The 20,983-nt window shown below is 37.4% G+C and overlaps 2 protein-coding genes across 3 annotated transcripts; one reads left to right on the forward strand and one right to left on the reverse strand.

Annotated features, from left to right (window-relative positions):
* Positions 1–321: 321 nt before the first annotated feature.
* On the forward strand, positions 322–14,927 carry LOC137170275 (excitatory amino acid transporter 2-like). 2 transcript variants are annotated; one of them, XM_067573632.1, is made up of 11 exons: positions 322–961; positions 3,240–3,379; positions 4,311–4,463; positions 6,653–6,903; positions 7,000–7,108; positions 7,636–7,762; positions 7,967–8,200; positions 8,907–9,101; positions 9,357–9,491; positions 10,568–10,778; positions 11,889–14,927. In XM_067573632.1, exons 2-11 carry the CDS (start codon positions 3,250–3,252, stop codon positions 11,958–11,960), a joined length of 1,617 nt encoding a protein of 538 aa, XP_067429733.1. In that variant the 5' UTR covers positions 322–961; positions 3,240–3,249; the 3' UTR covers positions 11,961–14,927. The 2 variants fall into 2 exon arrangements, with proteins under 2 accessions (XP_067429733.1, XP_067429644.1); XM_067573543.1 differs by having other exon boundaries at positions 6,653–7,108.
* LOC137170384 (serine-rich adhesin for platelets-like) lies at positions 14,917–18,770 on the reverse strand. The gene is made up of 5 exons (XM_067573761.1): positions 18,578–18,770; positions 16,257–17,090; positions 16,035–16,106; positions 15,852–15,930; positions 14,917–15,755 (listed from the first exon to the last, which is right to left on the reverse strand). The coding sequence occupies exons 1-5, from the start codon at positions 18,648–18,650 to the stop codon at positions 15,590–15,592; spliced, it is 1,224 nt and encodes a 407-aa protein (XP_067429862.1). The 5' UTR covers positions 18,651–18,770; the 3' UTR covers positions 14,917–15,589.
* Positions 18,771–20,983: the final 2,213 nt, after the last annotated feature.

Genomic DNA, 20,983 nt, shown 5'->3' on the forward strand with positions numbered 1-20,983 from the left:
CAGCCATTATAAACCGTCTTACCTGACATTGATTAATAGCAGGGAAGTCGGGTGAGAAAAAAATACAATTTATTCATGTATATAGATATTCAAAGATAAAATACACTAAAGGCACAAAAGAGTTGAATTATTGAAGGAAAATACCAGATGCTTGGCATTTAATGTGTTTGCAATGCCATCTTAGCTGAGTCTCAATATTCTCTTCCCTTAAATGTCTCTAAATGTATGAAGCTGGTAAGTAGAGCCAATATACAGTACAGTTCTTGGCACCACAATACCTCACACTTATCCCATCACGATACAGTGTTATAACACAGACAGATGAATCAAAGTGTATTTAAAGTCCTAGCTTGCACAAAATAAAAACTCTGCATAAACAACAAAACATGCACTGTGTGGCCCTTATTAAGCATCTACTAAAGTACAGTTGCTGTTTATCCCAACAAGTTTTGAGTTTTCGGTGAAGTACCAAATCAAAAATCTTTTCTTGATTTTTAATCATTCTGGACTTTGTGACACTCATTTTCACATCCAAAATAGTTGAAATAATTTCTTCTGGAAGAAGTAAACAAAACAAAAGGTGAGCGAAAAAGAAAAAAAAAAAATAGCAACAAGGATTTCACTCCTCGCTAATCTTAGCAAGTTGACTCCACCCTTCGTGTCTGGGTGCCTTCTGTCAAACCTCTAGGTTAGTCAGTTTACCTTTACACGCCTCCCTGCAGCTGATTAAGCAGTCATCTGTGAATGTGGATATATTTTTGAAAGCTAAGGAAGAAGAGATCTGCAGATTTTTAAGGACTGAAGAATCCTTTCTGGTGGGATAAAATACTTTTTGGAGGTTCTAACTGGATTTACCCTATGCTTGAGCCATGACTTTGTTAGTTTTGTCACTGACGCAGATGGCTGTGTAGTCACTCTCCGCAAATTCAATTTCAATCTATAACAACATACAAAACAACTGGTAAGCATTATTAGAATAATTCCATAGCATGTAGTAATGTGGTAGTAGCTCATGAGATGAGTCTTTAAAACATTGGCACAGAGGAGTTGCAATCAAAATATTGTTCAGCAGCTTTCCCTTGAAAGCTGAATGATGTATCAGTGATGCAGGAATATCTCTGCTTGGTTATGGCCAGATATAACTCCTGTAAGACTAAACTGTCATTGTTACATATATAGTTATTGTGTTAGTGATGCATTAGTGGATGCTATGCTGTTCTTTAGATTTTTTTTTTGTTATTTTTCTTTAAAAACAGTGTATACACTCTATCCTGTTCTGCCATTTGACCCTTTTGCATCAGCCTCTATCAGATCTTGATGGAGATCTTGATCCTGTGCAGCTCATAATGGTAATAGCATAAAATACCAGCTTGCATCGGAAACAATATCCCTCACCTTTCCTTTCTTAGGAACTAAATTACCTACACATCTAACAGTGCTTATTCTTGAGGATTTTTTTTGGTCTTGACTGGTTAGTTTCAGAGCTTTCTACTTGTAAGAAAATAGAGAGAAGTTTGATCCGTACACTGAAGTTTGGGATTCAAATTAGTAATCTCCTGCATAACAGTCGTCAGGCAGGTGGTGGTGACACCTTGACTTTTCCTGGGAAGCCCCTTTTCGGTTACATAACTCAATCACTTGAGTGCTGGAGGTGCTAATTTTATCCTCTTTAAAGGGCTTAAGTCTCATTAATACTAGTGCACAGTGTATCAGACAGGTGTGATTGACTTGGCAGTTGTTCTGTCCTCACCTTATATATTCCCTTCTCTCTTTCATGCTGTACAGAAGGTAATTTGAATACTGAATTATGAAATGTTTATCAATTGAATGTGGGAAGAACAGTACATTATATTTCCTAGAATTAAAACTTAGTTTCTTGTGACTTGTCTACTAAAAAATATTACAGTTTTTGTAAGAAACTTTTCTCTTACTATACAACCTTTGCTGGGTGAAAGAGAGTACTTTTCTGTTATGTTTGCTGCCAGAATTAATATTCCAGGTGTTCAAGTCATGAAGGTCGAGAGTGTCTAAATGACACGGGCATTCACTGTTACATAACTGTGCACGTCTGTGCTCTACAGAGGATTTAAAGGCTGCACAGGGGAGAGCTGATCTTTAAGTCAAAGAGGCTTTACGCCAGACCACAACAAACCTGAGATACTTGTTGCTTCAGTGATGTGATGAAGCAGTAAGATGAAGGAAGGAATAGCAAGATAGACAAGATTGTGATCTGAAATTAACACCTGATATTCCTAAACAACAAAATTACTAAGTCTAGCAGCCTCAGAGCATTTGACTGGGCTGAAAACATAAATTCACTGACCACATGACACAAGCCTATGTGTGCATATATTTACAATAAGTACTTGTAAAAAGAAAAAAAATCACTATTATGCATGCCCTTATACAATTTTACATGCAGGTTTTCTTGTGTTTTTGATTCAACAAAAAAAAAAAAATCTCAAATTATCATAAATTATCAGGCATAGACATCCAACAGCAGCAGTAGCAGAGGGGAGGTTATGAGTAACAGCTGGTGTTCTGTTTATTCAAATTGTGCCAGTAAAACTGGAAAATTTGTTTAAAATGCAGATTATAAACACATTCTTTATTGATTTCTGCACTAATTGTTTGGGAATGTCAGCCACTAATTATAAAAGGCCACCTGTGAACTTTTTACAGCTTTGCATGCACTCAGAATGCAGAGTATGTATAATTAATTGCATTTAATCATGTGTGCATGTACCTGCATTGCTTACATGATGAACACATTTTTAAAAATAGTAGTCTATTTTGGTAGTCTTTTTCTTGAGGGGCCTCCGCAGTTTCAAATAACCAATTATGCTTCACTACAACCCTTGTCACTCTATGTTGACTCATGGACAGGCATACAATGCTTCTTTTATGTTATCCCCCAATTTCAAAGCCCCATCCCCACAAGCAGCTGACAAACAACTAAATGTAGGAGTTTGCAAATGCAGTGACAATAATATAATCCCTCACTGTCTTCCCACCTGGGAACATGGCATGATTGTATTTGTTGGAACACATGGCCAAAACAGAGGATCTTTTTGAATTTATACCTGTGCCATAAATCGTGCATTAAGTGTACAATTTCATACATCAGCTAACATTGCTTTTCTTACCATGCAAATCTGCTGCTTCCAATCAACAATTTGCAATGCAGAAATTCCAATAATATAATACCACCTCCTCTTCCTTGTTTACTATTTTCACAGTGCCAACAAAATGCAGAAGCAAGTGGAGGTCAGGATGGATGAGAGCCACTTGGAGCCCACAGTGGACACTACGGAGAGCGCATGTAGCAGTCTGTGCGATAAAATCATGAAGAACATGGTTCTCACTCTCACAATTCTTGGTAAGTTTCAGGTCCTGCCACTCTGAGACAATCCATCCATTTTGGGGGCTCGTAGGGCTGGAGTGTATATCCCTGCCTGCACTGCGTGACAGGCATCTTACACAGGTCTCCACTCTGTCACAGTGCTAATACTATAAGCACTGATAAACACAATTACACCTACAGTTAATTTACTTACCTGCATGTGTTTTGACTGTCGGAGGAAAAAAAAAACATCAGGAAAAAATACACCCAGATGCAGTGTGAACATACAAACTCCACACCAGAAGGACCCAGCCTTTCAAATCCAGGGCCGTCATGCTGAGAAGCAAGAGCACTAACCACTGAGCCACCCTGTGTGAAGTCAATACTTTTTACTAGATGCTATTTGAAACATAAAAACAGTACACAGCTTCTTTTCTTGTGCTGATGTTAAAATAGCATGCATTCAAAGGAAAAAAGAACTTCATGATAATCTGGCTGGGGGTTCATATTGCATTTAAATCACACTGTAGCTGGAGTGTACACACAGAGCTACTATATTATATTATTTGCACCTTTACCAGAGGCAAGCTAAGCATGGAAAAGGCATTATTTTTTAAAAATGTTTTCAACTGGTTGTTCTAAGCAATAGCTGGAATCTGTTGACAGATGCACAGTAGTTGGGAAAACAGTTCTAAGGTGAAACATAAGTGAAGTTGAAAGTTTTAAAAGTTTTGTCAAACAGTTTTCACAGAAGCTGTAGTTAACAGCATGACGCTGTGACTCTCAGATTAGAGGTTGCAATGTTATTTTTCAAAGACTCTGATGAGCAAAAGGTAAGATGTTCTTGATATATTTCAATAGAAGTAGATATTGTTGATGAAAGAGTTCACTGATAGTATGAAACTAGTATCTCATGGCTCAGATTTACCTGGCTTTGTGTTTGATTTGTCTTTTCTCGCCCGCTTAGGTGTGTTTCTGGGCTCCATTGCTGGAATGCTGCTGCGGCACATATCGCCTCTCCCTCCTGATGTCATTTTGATCATCAGCTTCCCGGGGGAGATCCTAATGAGGATGCTGAAGATGCTTATTTTACCTCTTGTTGTCTCCAGTTTGGTCACAGGTGGGTGAGGTACAGTACTTGCTGCAAATGTTCTGCTCAATTTGCTAACAACTGGCCTGAAATGAGGTCTCATGGTGCAGCTTGTTGCTACCCTGGAGTTGAGTCACAACAGGATAGAGGGAAGAGTGGGTGGGTTTGTTCAAACTGAAAAATTCATCTTTTAAAAATTCAATACAAGCAAATAAGCTGTGATGGTGGGTGTAATTTGGACAAGCATATGTAATTGTTTTTGCACATTTAAAGCATCATTTCACACACAACACTTCTAATAAAACTATGACCACAAAATCTATTGACATATACTGTCGATTTAAAGTAGTTACGTTAGGTTGCCTGTAGACTATTGCTACTGGCAACATTACCACTGAAATGTCCATGTATGCAAATTAAAGCACAAAACAGTGTTTTTACTTTTACTTTACTTTCCAGTCGTATTTTATTGTACATCTAGATTATCGTAGACTTGATTAAAGGATAGGTTTACAATTTCCATGTCTTTCTCAAAACAATACTCACATGCCCATACATGTATATATGTATGTACATTGAGACAGTTTTTGTTTGCTGTAATTGTTTCTCCTGCATATACTGGCACAAAGTGATCCCCTCTTAAAGGCAGTTTCAGTGTAAGTAATGAGGGACAAAATTTAGTCAGCCAAAGCTAATATGAGATTTCAGCAGTCAGAATTAGAAAGAATATGTGGGTACCTTCTAAAAGTTACAGTTTTTAGTACAGGCTATATGTTTGGAAGATATCCACTTGATTGGTCTGACTCAGACAGCAGAAGCCTCAGCTGAACTTTAGAATGCATTTTTACACAGAACAAGTGCTGCTGATTTTGCCCCCCTTTGATTACATTGGAATTGCTGCAGGAATTGATATTTTGCAGCCAGAATTGACAGGAGGAATGATTACAGCCACAAATAATCATTGCAATGTTGATATGGGCATGTGAGTATTGCATTTACAATATAATGTGAAAATAATGTGAAACTATCCTTAAGTGAGTGATTGTCACTTCAGTTGCTGTTATGGTTCATGTCTGCAACATCTTTGGTCCCAACTCCTAATGTCAAATCACTCATGAGATATACTACAACTTTGTGTTACAAGTTAATGTACAAGACAACATAGCTTTGTACACATCCCCTAATAATCATTCAAAAATTCTGATATAATAAACACATAAAAACAACTTTTTGGATCAAAAAGCAGAGTCCTCTCCTCTGCCAATTTCAACTGGCATGCTTAAACTTTGGCAATACATACAGTATAATAACATACAGTATAATAACATTATAAACTGAGATACTGCTAAACTATAATCGTTTATCAGCTGACCCCAGCTATCCAACTGATATGATGAAGAACACCACCTGTACATGTAATATTGGACATACTGTATATAGTACAAAACATGCAAATATAAAATATTGCCTCTCCACAACCTTGACAGTGTTCAGGACATCCACTTGGCCTTCCTCACCAAACTCAGTCATCCTCAGGACACAATTCACTTGCTGAGGACTGATGTTGTACATTAAGATGCTATGCAGGAGGTCTGACCTCCAGTTCTCCACTAAGTCAAGAATCCCCTGCAATCACACTGACAAAACAAACCCTGAACTCAAAAGGTTAACATGAGACATGCAGCTTACAACTAGTTAACTTAACCAACATTTTTTAATAAGTGTTGGTTGCAGTGGATTGTCTAGCTAAGCACAAGTGTGTAATTAAAGTGCATGTGTAGACATGTTTTTAGAATGTTAAACAGACTCTTGCAGCATTTTCTCAGAGTTTCTGACTTAGTCATCTCACTTCGGAGGATTTGGACAATTTGAAATTGTCGGTAGATGAATTTATTTTTCTATTGTGCATATCTGCACCTAAATGCACAAAACATCCTCACATACGGAATAGTCACAAAACTGGACACCGGTTAGAAACAACACCAGCACCACTAAGTCAAGACTGTACAGATGGAGGCTTCGCACATATAATATGACATAAACAGTTTGATGAGGGGAGTGGTTCAAGTTAATTTTTGAAACTACCAGGAGAAAAAGGTAGATCTATAAAATGTACTGATTTCAAATGAATCAAAAGAGAGTTTAAGAGAGGATACATGTAATTCCTATGGTATCCATGCAAAAACATTCAGTATTTCATGTAAAATGTATCCCAACAGGACTTGCTGGCTTGGATGCTAAATCAAGTGGCCGTTTAGGCACCAGAGCCATGGTGTACTACATGACAACAACAGTGATTGCAGCCGTCCTGGGAGTGATCCTGGTGCTGCTCATCCATCCTGGGAACCCCAAGCTGAGGGCTAATCTTGGACAGGGAAAGAAGAACGACGAGGTGTCCAGCGTGGACGCTTTGTTTGATCTCATCCGAAATCTTTTCCCGGAGAACTTGGTGCAGGCCTGCTTCCAACAGGTAGGAGTCGCGGAGAATGTTTCCACCCACCATATACAGTCTGATTCATCTGTCAGTAGCTGCAACTGTTTCTTCTTTTCTTTTCTTCTCATCCAGATTCAGACAGTAACTACCAAAATACCGGTGCCCACTAACAGAACCAAAGCACCTCCACAGTTCACAATCAAGAAGTCGCTTCAGTTCAAGAGTGGGATGAATGTCCTGGGTATGTGAAAAGTCTGAAAACACACCCACTGCACAACTGAAACTAAAAGGCACTCGCTGGAGAAAGTAGAAAGCCTTAAGAAAATATCTTCGTCATAGCTGCACAATCCTTTTTATTTCTCGTCTTGATAACAAATATATAGAATTTTTAAATCTTGATCTGGATGTACATCAAAATACACTGTGATATACATTTAATGATATCATTTTATTTATATATTCATTTTATGGTCTGGCAAGTTCATAATTTCATGAAAAAATTGTGATGTTTGTAAAAAATTGATGAAACGGATCAAAACTAGAGAAGAATTCAAGTTAAAAATGTATGAATCCACACTAAAAACTTGTTCTTCAGATATACTGGTTACAGACAAATAGACAGGACCAAAAACAACAACCTTCTTGGTGGATGTAACAACTCATTTAAATCCAGCTGGGCTTCTTTGCAACCTCCATCCACAATTTAAATATTCTACATAATCATTAATTGAAAACTAATTCATCTTTACTGTATTTTGTGTCTTTCAGGTTTGATTGGATTCTTTGTTGCTTTTGGAGTTATTATGGGGAAAATGGGGGAGAAGGCCAAGTTGATGTTGGAGTTTTTCAACGTCCTGAATGAGATTGTTATGAACATTGTCGGTGCAATTATGTGGTAAGTGCACCACTCCACAATCAGTAACACTGCCAAAACCATTCTCGCTTTTTTTGTTCCAATCAAAAATGACACTGATGCAGATTATCCCACAACTAACATTAACTATATGTTGATATATTCAAAATACTAATAATATCCCTGCAGGCATATAGTGTGCATGTATATAACATCAAAAAAATTGCATGTCTTGTCTATTTTCAGGTACTCACCTATTGGTATTGCCTGCCTCATCTGTGGGAAGATCATCTCTATTGCTGACTTGGAGGTGGTTGCTAAGCAGCTGGGGATGTATATGGTCACTGTGATAGTGGGCCTCATCATCCATGGAGGCATCTTCCTTCCGCTGATATATTTTATAATAGTAAAAGAAAATCCCTTCAAGTTCTTCATGGGAATATTCCAGGCATGGGTCACGGCTCTTGGAACAGCGTCCAGGTATGAGACATTTCTGCCTTTGTGTCTGTTTTGTGTTTCAAACAGGATTCAAGCTCCCTGACACTCGTGAGCAAAGTAGACAGGCTTTCATCTAAGGCCGTAAATAACAACAGTAGATTTTATTTCAAGTGGTATCTATGAAGTAGTCTTGCCAACCATGCCTCCATGTGGGATATGGTTCCTTTACTCGATGTTTTATTAATGACACGAAATGCGCTCTTTCCCCTCCTGAGGTGAGCTCAGTTCTTTCAAGTTCCTGCCTGCTCACTGCTCCAACATCTACGAGAAGCACTTATTAATTATCAGACAAAACAAACAAAACAACTGCTGATTCACAACTGTTTTTTTTTTTTGCTCTAACATTCATACAAACTAAATTCAAAGTAGTTTAAGTCTTTATTTCTGTAGTGAAGTAAAACTCATGAAAGTATTAGCCAATATTAGCCTTTATTTGAGAAATTAACAATTAATGTATTTACATTGTTCAATTTATTTCAGTATAAATAGAAGAATAGTGTAATTAAGTTTTAAAACTACTGCAACATCAAGTGTGACCCAGTCGAACTAATTATCTTCTCTCAATTTGTTGTAGAGTTCTTACTTCTGCAAGTTTTTCGTTCTAAATTGGGTGCAGAGTTTGCAGACCTTATTCCACACTCTGCACAGCTATTGTAATCAAGCATTTCTTCCTGTTTATTTTCCACAGTGCTGGAACTTTGCCTGTCACGTTCCGATGCTTAGAGGAGAACCTGGGCATCGACAAGAGAGTAACACGTTTTGTCCTCCCAGTGGGTGCGACTATAAACATGGACGGCACAGCACTTTATGAGGCTGTGGCTGCCATCTTCATCGCTCAGATGAATGGGATTGAGCTCGATTGGGGCCAGATTATTACCGTCAGGTGAGAATGTAACTACAGAAAGATATAACGGCACATTTTTTAGATAAACATTTGGAAGTAGATCAGTGAAACGCAGCTCAGCAGGTTTTAGTGGCCAGAATCAAATCTATTGGTGTCATTAAGTACCATTAAATATAATAATTTCTCACAATTTCATTAGAAACACATTAACTGAATATTGAAAGTACATAGTGGCTTTTGTATGTTGGAGCCTTGTGGTTTGTCCTCTGATGGTTGAACTTCTCTCTTGTTTAGTATGACAGCCACCCTGGCCAGTGTTGGAGCAGCCAGTATCCCCAGCGCTGGACTTGTGACCATGCTTCTGATCCTCACGGCGGTGGGGTTGCCCACTCAGGACATCAGCCTCCTGGTGGCTGTCGACTGGCTGCTGTGAGTGACAATACTTTTCATCATAATAAACACAGACATCACCTAACACTGTGCAAAGGCTTTGTTGTGTATCGTCAGGTTTAACAGGTTTGCAAGATTACCTCTAAATATATTAGTGTCACATTACTGTGCTGCCTTTGAACACCTTTGAGCTTCTTATTGTCTGATTTTTTTCATGATTTTACCTGCTACTTCTAATGCACAACTTTACAATTTTTAATTATCAAGTGTTTTTGACCCAAAAACTCTAATTAAGTCCAAAATAAAATCTGTCATCATCACACGAAATTTGTAATTACAAAAGTAGCACGCACTTTGTATGTTTAACTTGCAGCTACAAAGCACAACTCTGCAGACTTTCAACTGTAGTTTGTCATCTTTTTTTCCATCTGACCAAAAATGTCACTTTTCCTCACAGTAAAACTGCTTACAGTTTGCTTTCCTGGCTGCAGTTCTCTAATCCTGTACAGTTTAATAAACTAAATGTCAGTAAATATATTATATCAACACGGACAAAGTTTTTAATGAGATATGCCTTTAATTTTCTACAGAACTACAGTTTTACTGTTCCATATGCCCACTCACTGACATTTCTAGATCGATTAAAAAATATATAACTACATCATTCATTTGTGGAAATAAAGTGCTGACTCTTTCTTCTCTATTGGCAACGATGCTAATATTACTCAGCTGAGAACAAGCTGCCCCACCTACACACTCACCTGATTACAGATACCATGTTGACCCTTGGGCTAAATGGGACTGTGAGTAATTCATATGAAAGGGCATGAACTCTTATATGAGTTTTAATGAATTGATTAACCTGAATAATATGAACACTCACACAGCCAGGCATTGCTGGCTGGTATCAGTGAGACTCTCTCTTCTGCTTGAATAAGGAAATCCAAACTGCTGCTTTGCGTCTCTTGTTAGTTGCTGCTGAAAATCAAAAATTAAAGCAATTTTAAAGAAAAGCAAGAAAAAAACACACATTTTCTTGCTCCTGTGCTTTTCTCTTTTGCTTTTATTAATAGTTGTCCTTTATCTTTCACTTCATTCTCCTCTTCAACATGCAGGGATCGTTTCCGTACCTCAGTAAATGTGGTCGGGGACTCGTACGGAGCAGGTATCGTGTACCATCTTTCCAAAGATGAGCTGGATTCATTCGATGCCCAGCAGGCCCGGATGGATGAGTTTGAGATGGCAAAGACACAATCCTACTTTGAAAATAACAGCAACCAGAATGTATACACTCACCACAACTCAATCTTGATAGACGACTGCAAGGTACATTTCACGTTAACGGATATAGAGACTTGTATGTAGAGAATCCTCCCCAGCTCTGTGTTTGTGCTCGTCTTTCTTTTCTCGTTTGTGTTTGTGTTTCCTTTCTATGTGACTTCCTATACTGGTGTACTTGTGTCTATGTGAATAGTAAATGTCATATTTTTACTGAAGAAAATCATTTTTTCTTCATGTTGTGAACAAATTAAATAAATATTTCTATATTTATTTATTCACCTGTTAATCATATGAAAAAGCAGTTTTTGTGATACCAGATTCATCAAAGGCAAAGTTTACTCTTTTTTCATCATACTTTTGTTTTTTTTTATCACCTTAAAATCACAGTTTTTGCCTCATCAAATCCAAATGAAAATGTTCATTTTTAATCATCAATCAATCCTAATGTGTGTACACAATTATATTTGACTTGTATTTTGTTTTGGTATGTCTTGATTTTATTGAGAATCTGTACTTCTTTTTTTCTTTTGTCTACTTAATTGGACATGTATTTTCTGGCAGCCCTGACCAAATTACAGTTTTCAATAATTGCCCATCTTTTTAAAGAATTTTTGTAGCAAGTGGTATACATAAAGACTGCTGTTTCATCCAAAATGATGCATAAATTCATGAAATGCCTATCTCTGATCCTTTGCTATCCATATTGCTAGTTTTCCAAACAGAGCGCAGCAAGGAAGTGATTGCTGTTATTTTAGAGTATTTTGTTCATGCAGTAGAACTTTTGTTGATATTGTATAGTATTGTCTGTATGATGCAAATTTTATCTGCATTCTGATTCATTTGATAACTAATCAGTATTGTAATTTGGTTGGGCAGAGAATCCATGAAATACATGGCCAACTCTGAAAAACTGTAATCATCCCTGTTTTCAAATAACTCTGTCACTGAAAAACAACAAACCCATGTAAACAGTACCACTGTATCATTTATCAGTGTTTGAGAGATGTATTTTTATGTCGGGGATTCACATAGTAAAATCCACGGTCAATGGCCTGAATGTAAAGAAGCTCTGGCTTCTCTGCTCCCAACCACTGATGGTTTGTAAATGATGGTGCCTTGGCCCCATAGTTAGATACTGTCAATAACTGCTTACAGGTCACCATGGGCAAAAATGGCAAGACTCCAGAGTTCTCTCATGTTGAGGAGGAACCATGGAAATGCGAGTAAAGCAGATCGAGATGCTGCTGCGCCTTACCCTGAGTTCCACCAGCTTTTACTTTCTGCCGACAAAACTTTAAAAAAAAAAGACAAAAAAACACACACACACAAAAACAGGAGAGCAAAAAAAGTTAGCAGAGTTGACTGTACTGGAAAACCAAACAGTTACCCATCTGGGTAGCTATACCGGAGCATATTACATGCGGTATGACTCACCCACTTGTGTTAGATCTTGCATTTGCACTAACTAGATCCAAACTGTAATGAACTGGTGCATTTCAGGCATTTTGTACAGAAGAATAAAACATTCGGTTGACAACACTCAGGGCCTTACTTGGTGCTGCTGCAAGCTTCCTGTTCTGTCAACGAAAATAATTCTTCTACCTTTTGCAACATCATTTTTCTTTTGTATTGAAGCATTTTCTTTGTAGCTTAAAGAACAGAGATTGACAGAGTGTGGATGATGATGGCCTTGAGAGTAGGAAAAAAGTGTTGCACGATCTGGCTCCAGATGAAATTTCTCTTTATTTAGATGACGTTTTGGCCCTTCTTCAAGGTCAACAATTGATCTTTTCAGCCCTCGGGCCTTCAAGATCAACAGTTGATCTTGAAGAAGGCTCGACAATTGATCTTGAAGAAGACCTGAGGGCTGAAACATCATCTAAATAAAAGAGAAATGCATACGGAGCCAGAGTGTGTAACACTTTTTTCCTACTCTCAAGTCTACTTCCAGTGATCAGCACCTCACTACAGCCCTTGGTGTGCATTACTTTTCCATTATATGATGATGGCCTTGCTAGTTAAACACAAGGACCAAGTTTAAGTATATGAAAACTGGAGTCGACCCAGAACAAACAGAAAAGAATTTTACAGACTTGCATCGAATCTTAAGTATTTTGAATTAATTCACTACTGCCTGGTTGTCACCAGCAGTGGTTTTGTGTAATCTTGATATCACATATCTCTAAACACTGGACCAAAGTTTCAAAATAATGCAAACTTGGTTTTATGAGAACAGAACATTAACTGAAGGAAACAGCGCTCCACATGGTATTATAATGCAAGTGTAGGATGGTAAATCACTGCTTTACCTTTGACTGTTTGACTTACGGGATTACACTCTGATGTCGCACACACGGACAAGCCTAAGAAGCAAAGCTTAGGATTTAGACCCTAAGAGGAGAAGGTGTGGCCTCTAAATGTGGCAACAAACAGTACAGGATGTGTTGCAGAGAGCAGTAAAGCAGAAAATAGAGTACGTAAAGGGTGCCCTGCAAGTTCATTATTTATTTTTTCTTTTTTGTAAATATGTTCTTTATGAGTGAAGCACTGAGATTTTGTTTGTAGTCAAAAAGAATGCCTGTATACTGGGATTTATGTGTGTTCACACGTGTTTCTGAGAGCAAGAGAGGAAGATTAACAAGGAAAGAAAGAGAGAGACAAAAAGAGGGGATGTCTCTCGAACTCTCTGCAGGCCAGTGCATTGCTCTGTTTTGTTTCAAACTGTTTATTTCTTTGCTATATGATAACCTTGCCTTGAAGATGTCAACTGCAGAGTGCAGTCAGCGTAATGACTAACACATTCTAGATAAAAGTTATTCATTTCAATAAAATACTGAGACTCACATTTTAGTAGAAGAAATAAAATGTATCCTTCCAGCTTTGCTGCACTCTGTGTGAGGACGGCTGGGCCTTCCTCACAAAATATTATACGGGGGATTTTGTCGAGTTTAGTTTGAACACAGTATATTTAAATGCAAATAATAAGCTTGTAATCACATGGAGGCTTAATTAGCTCTGGTCATGTATGTTTAGCTCGTTGAATTCTGTCTCCAGCACTGGCATTAATTTTGAAACCGTAGCAACAAGGTCATTGGATGTTGGCTGAATCTGTACATGTTTTTGAGTTTAACTCTGTGTAGCAACTCAGTTCAAACTTAGCTGAAAACTGGATTATTTATTTTTCTCTTTTTTTTTAATATAAGCGACAGCTTATATATTCATGTTTAAAGTGCCTCCTTGCACTTTGTGTATATACTCTCTTTAGATAAAGTGTATAAAAGAAATGTATAGAACTGACATTTTCATCTGTCAGAATTGTTTTTGCTATGCTAAAAGTTTCTATAACTATAACTATATCTATTTAACAATGTTAGAGCAATGTTGATTATCCTCTTATGGGCCACTCGTTATCTCAGTAGGTTGTGAACTTAGAGTTATTTATTTACAAGTAATACATTCCATGGATCTGTTTTTAAGAGAAACTACTGAGCTCCAAATGGTTGTCAGGAGAAAAGTATCAATATTTTTCATCTATTTAATGAGTGAATATTGTTATTGATTCTATATTTGGTTATTTAAGGTTTATGAGCACATTAAGACAGTTTTGTGTGCATGAGATTATCGGTGTTGGCAGCTACAGTATGTCTACATGTTGTGAGACCTCAGCAAGCCATCCAGTGTTTGGGCTCGAGCATCGCCTTCCTTCAAATTGGAAGAGAGTCTTCCTCAGTAATTATCATCATACCCTGATTGTATGTGATGTAAAAAAAAAAAAAAAAACACATTATCTATCAATTTGCTACATCACTTTTCCATCTATTTCATTTGTTATTGGTCCTTTATATAAATATGTTCCTAGTCAACTGGCCTAGTGTAGCAAGTGTTAGTTTTTTTATGAACATGTGAAATTGTACAATCTTTAGATAATTAAACTTATATTTTCTATCTCTCCTTTTTGATTCAACGCACATACTGGTCCAAGAATGTATTCAACATTTTCCTTGTGTCTGACATTCATTGTGATGCAAAATGTCTTTTGACTTTGACTGTCTGAATGCAAGTGGTTTTGAAAGTGTTAAATGAACTATAACTGAGCACAAAAAATATTTGTCAGGCAAATGGACTGAACTTGTGTAAATGTTTTAATACCTGTGTGTAAATATTAATGGAAAACAAATAAATGTTTATTGATGAGCTGCCGTTGTGTTTATTTCTCAGATCAGGGAGGATGTGATACAGCATATTAGCATTCAATAAGTGCACATTACAGCAGATGAAGTGGTTATAAAGCTAACGAGATAGTGGGCTGAGCGCTGTTCAGCTCTCGGAGCTTTCATAATGAATGTAGAGCGATCAATAGAGCAGCTTCATTTACAATTCACAACACCGTCTTCAATAATATTATTACAAAGAGATTTACAAATAATATTAAAATGAAGACACGTAAAAAAAACAGACATTAATAACCCAAATGGACACATAATCTTATTCTTGTGTCCACTAACAGACCTGTGAGTTAAAAAATAATAATAATTAACACTTTATTTACAATTAAAAGATAGCGAATGAAACACTGCAAAGACCTTTCATTTGAAATAAATGACATTTGTGTATCTTACCTGACCAGTTTTATATTTTACAGTTAATGAAAGAGTTGATATGGTAATAAATATATCAACAAGTTTTTGAAAATCAGCAGGAAAAACAGACCATGATTCTGGTTCTGGCTGTGACAACGCACAGACACCTTTTGCACGACACCTGTGGCAGTTCTGTTCCTCCGATCGAATTCATCCACTAAGAAAAACAGTCTCATAGTTCAGTGATGAGTCTCAAGCCTGCAGAGTCTTTGAGCTTCAGTGTGAATATTTCTCTGGGAGCTCCTCCAGAGGAATGACTGTGTACTCTGTTGCCTTTCCATTCTCCCTTGGCATGTCTTTGTGCAGGAAAGTGTCCATCTCTACCTCCCTCTGCTGGTCTGAGGAGTTAGTTTTGGTTTTTAGCTGGTTTGGTCCATTCCACCTATACGAAAAAAACAGAATAGTGAGTTTAATTCAATGGTCAAAACAGTTATAAAATCAAGAATGGTGTATATTTTTTATGATGTTTAAGTCTTACTTGTCTCTGGTAGCGATTGCGGCACAGATTATTACCAGTGCTGCTACACCAACAACAAAGCCAAGGATGATGATCCAATCTGGTGATATGAGAGAGTTGGAGTTAATAAAATAGATTGTCTTAAGCCAGTTAGTTAAATCATGTAGAACTCTGGTTTATTAAATGCATTTTTTCAAGACTCACCTGGTGTATTGTGTCCTTTGTGCTGGTGGGAGTCAGGATCGTCAGAAGCTTCCACCTTGTGAGGCTCTTTAACTAAAGGAGCAGAAAGAGAAATGGTCTTAAAATCTTTCATGTGCAAGAACAAATACATGACGGTATTATGGTAAAGTGTACTTTATATATATATAATCATACACTATCATAATACTATTATATATATATTGGCATGTATAGGCTATTTACCTTCAGAAAACATTCTTTGGCGTGATTCTTTTGATATTTCTGATTCTAATCCTGATCCTGATTCTGAGACTGAGCTTGATTGTAATCCTTCACTGCTGATAGTAGTAGCTGGGAAGGTTGATGATGCAGTGCTAGTTTCTGTGGTAGAGCTAGAGGTAATAGCGAAGCTTAAAAACGGCTCTGAACCCAATCCTGATCCTTCGTTTTCTACAAACAGTGAAGTGGGTCTAGTTTCTGTGTTAGAGCTAGAGGTAATAGCGAAGCTTAAAAACGGCTCTGAACCCAATCCTGATCCTTCGTTTTCTACAAACAGTGAAGTGGGTCTAGTTTCTGTGTTGGAGCTAGGGGTCGTAGTGGAGCTTGTAGCAGGGTTCTGGTCTAGGATCTCTCCATCTCCAGACCCTAAATCAGAACTCAGGGTAGTCAGGAAGCCGTAGTCTTCAGTTGGCATTGAAGAAGAGGTAAAGCCAGACTGAGGGCTTTGGGTGGTAGGTGAATCTGAAGTGGAGACGTCAGTATCCCGTGGCAACACTGTGGAGGTAGACCTCGTGGATGTGGTTTCATAGTGTTCATCTCTGTCTTGGAAGAACACAGAGATTGTGGATTTGTCGCTGGTCTCCCATGCAGCATTGCTCTCAATCATGTCATCCAACGGAGTATGAGTGTCGCTCTCCTCTGAGTCAGAGGGAGTTGGGTGGGATGCTTGAACAGTTGTGTTTCTTTTAGGTGGTTCAGTTGTGAGTGAAGGTAACAATTTCTGATCGACCAGGAACTCATCCTCCACAACCTCTCGGTAAACGTCATCCTCAGCTTTGATGGGAATCTGGGTCACAGCTATGAGAAAGAGAAGAAAAAAAAATCCAAAGATTACCACATGTATTTACTTGCCAGCCCTGACATGAGCGGAAAGGAAAGTTACCACGTTTTTTTTTTTTTTTTTACAATATGACCACACAGGGATTATGTGCTTTGCCCCAGATTCTTGTATAAACTTGTGTTGTGATCTTCTTTTATGAGGTGTGGTGAGCGTCAGTAATGATTAACCTGAGTGACTAATCATGTATGAGTGGTTTAACAAAAGATAGGCAGTCTCATCAAAGTTTCAGTATACCACACACTTGGCACACCCATACAACTAAGCAATTGACTGATCTTTGTTCCTGTTTTAGTTGGAAGGAAGCCATTGTCAAGGTTTTGTGCTATAAAGGAGGAGGAAGCAAAAAGGATTTATTGAGCCATGAACTTTATTGTCTAATGTGTGCAAATATTTATTTATTTGCTTCTTTAAATATATGTTTAAATGCCTGCATAACATTGCTTAATAGTGTAAGGGAATTTTCCCATGACACAGTGTTTCACCAGGTCATTTCGGGTTGTCTCTCAACTGTGTCTCCACTGTGCAAGGCAGCTGTCCTGATAAGGCTGTTTATCTACTATGGAAACCGAGGATATAAAAGGTATGCTATGCTCTGTTTCAGATGGTCAGACTATCTCCTCTTAGAATGTATTGCACGTGACATGAATGTAGACAAAATGAATTTGGTTAACTTAAGTAGGCACAGTTTCTTGTTTTTATAGTTTTTTTTTTTAAATATATTTCCGATATGATAATTAACTATTATCTTTTGCCTTGCAACATCTTAATAAAGTCAAAAAACAGTGAAAGTTAATTTAAAAAAAAAAAAAAATCAAACTCTCCATTTCTGTCCAGTCATGTTCAGCTACAGTGTTCCCTATGAAGTTACCAGTTGCCCAAACTTGTGTAACAGCTCTTTGCTGGTCTTTGGTTTCACCTTTATTCAAGATATACGCATTAATGCACCTCCTGGAGCAGCTCAGCACATTTTACAAAGACCTCTGTGTGTAATCTGGACGTGCCGGTGAAACCTGCACACCAACAATGAAATATTACTCTGGGATTCGTACAGAAAGATTTAGACCTGAAACACTGAGAGCATCTAAGGTGGCAGCAGGGGAAGTGCTGACTCATGGGGTAAGAAAAAGGATACCATGGGAATTATTGAAACTTTAGAGGTCTGTTCAAAAGATTGTCTGTATTTGCCAATGACTATGGCCTCTTGTGATGGACAAATGTCATTTCATTGTCCGTTAATGAATATCTGACATAAGGGTGTTGTCAGAGGATATTTAAATGGATCCGGATCTTAATTTTACAGTTACAGTACATCAAACATAAACACAAACATCAAACACAAAATCAAATGGCTTTTCGAATCACACATAAACTAAGCTGACAGGGAGATTTTATTTGTTTTTAAGAGATATAAATAAAAAAAGGAAGAAAAGGGACTGTCACTTACCATTAACTGGTGTTGAGTGGACCGCAGCAAAAAGTCCAAGAATAACCCCAAAAAGTAGACTCTTCATCTCCATCTCAGAAAGTGCTGAAGGAGCCACGGACTGAAGTCTTAAGCCTGAAGTATTTGGCACACTGAACAGATTAGGTGTATCTGATGAATCATGCTGTTGCCTTCCTTTTATACACAGCACCAGGTATGTGTTACAATACAACAATGGTTGACGACACACAAGACACACACACACAGGAGGGCTGATACACCTGTGAACACGCCCTTTTCCTCACAGACTTTCTCACGCTTTTTACTTTTCTGAGGCACAGCAGACAAACATTCATGAATAAAATGATACACAAAAAACTGCCAGGAAGTTTAACACATTTCAGAATTCTGGCTAAAAGAGAATGAACAACAGAAGATTAGTCAGTTACTTGGGTAATGTGGCTGAATCATCACATCTACCAATGTAAAATAAAATAAGAACGAATACGGGACCAGACTCAAACCTTAGGGAAATAAAAGGAATATAACAAAGAAAATAGTTGGACATATATATATATATATATATATATATATATATATATATATATATATATATATATATATAAAACAACAAACATACTTAAAGGTGAAAACTACATTAATGGAATGTTACCATATTTGAATTAAATGAGAAAAATAAGATAATAAAATAATATTCTTAGAAGTTCTTAAGTTTCTTACTCAAAAATGTCACATCATTAAAAATAAGTGTTAAAAGCCTAAGCAAGCAAGACAGCTTAGATAGAAGCTTTTTTTTTTTTTTTTTTTTTACAGGAAATATAGTGAAACCACTCTGCGTACCGTGTGAGACACCAGTCAAGGAAGAGTAAAATGTGTTGGTTGACAGTTACCATAATGCCTTGGAAAGAACTCAAGATTTCAGTTGCCGCCAGTAAATTATGTGCGGTTCTGGAAACACATGAAACAACACACCCTTTCCCATCAGTACCTCATCACAGCATCATTCTAACGCCACAGGCATAGGTCAGAGAACAAAAACAAAACAACAATCTTCATTTTTGGTCTTGTTTGTTTAAAGGGTACGGTCTTGACCTGCTCTATGTGAAAAGTGCCCTGAGAGAACTTGTTATGATTTGGTGCTATATAAATAAAACTGAACTGAATTGAAAGTTTGAAAGTTTTACTACACATTCTTTGATTTAGATGAGAAAGATTTTGCAATTCAGTATCAGTTCCCTAGAGGCGTGTACTGTATAACCATATATGACGGTTGTGATGCGTTAGTATTTGACTGAAAGTGATGCGTCACCACTGAGCCGTATAGCCTCAGGCTATCTGGCACGTTTTTGAGTTTGCGACATTTGTCAAGAATTACTCAGCATGTGTGGGTGAGCACTTGTCCAGTCTTGCACTCCACACCCAGGGAAGGCTCATTTCTGTTATTGTTAAGAATGGGATTTTAAAATATATTAGTTATGATGCATTAGAGGAATAACCTCAAGGCTCAAACATAAATCTTGTGTTCACAAGCGTGCAATTGTTGGATCTCGCTGACTAGACACTGGTAGTGATTCACGATTTAAATTACTCTCATAGCGTGGTTCCCTGGTGAGTGTGTAGACAGAAAAGGGTCTACATATTACATTATGTCAGCGATTAAAACCTATGACACAAAATGTAAGGAAATCAATGTAATTTTTGATTAAACAAGCAGAGATTTTAAGTCAAACAGTTGCAATAAAGATCACAAAGGTCAAAAATTTACTTCATTATTGCAGTACACTGCTCTTAAAAGAATGCTGAGGTTAGAACTAAACACATTTGATTTAAATTGTAGTCAATTTTGTTAACTGCAGTCAAATAATTTTGGAGATGTAACAGAACTTCAGTTATAGGAAAAGAGTAGGATGTAACTATGAAGGCTAACATGAGGGCGTATCAATCATGACTGAATTCTCATTTTGGAGTGAGTTGTTCTTTACAATTTTAGACATTTGGACTTAGAGCAGTATTTCATTTTGGTTGAACATTTTTCGTTTTTCAACAGGAAGCTTTGATATGGAGCCGTAAACATTCGGCCCCTGGTGTTATGAGATTTTCTTCAAACATAAGTGCTTAAATCTTGAAAAGTACGACAGCCTGAATTTTAGAAATATAGACTCTGAATCCAAGCACTGCTGGCCAAATGCCCTGCACGTGAGGAAAATTTAAGGGGACTAATTTTTCTTTACAAACCCACACATACATCCATCTCTGTATTACTAGATTTCCAAACTCACAGGGTTTTTCTCTCTGTGCATGAACAATCAAACGTATGAATGGATAACCACTAGCAAAGCCACAGAACATGAGGTCATTCAAGGGCAGGTCCACTGGGCATGTGCAGGCTAATTAGCAGCCATTGTA

The sequence above is a fragment of the Thunnus thynnus genome, chromosome 1 (assembly GCF_963924715.1).
Source record: "Thunnus thynnus chromosome 1, fThuThy2.1, whole genome shotgun sequence".
Lineage (NCBI taxonomy): Eukaryota > Metazoa > Chordata > Actinopteri > Scombriformes > Scombridae > Thunnus > Thunnus thynnus.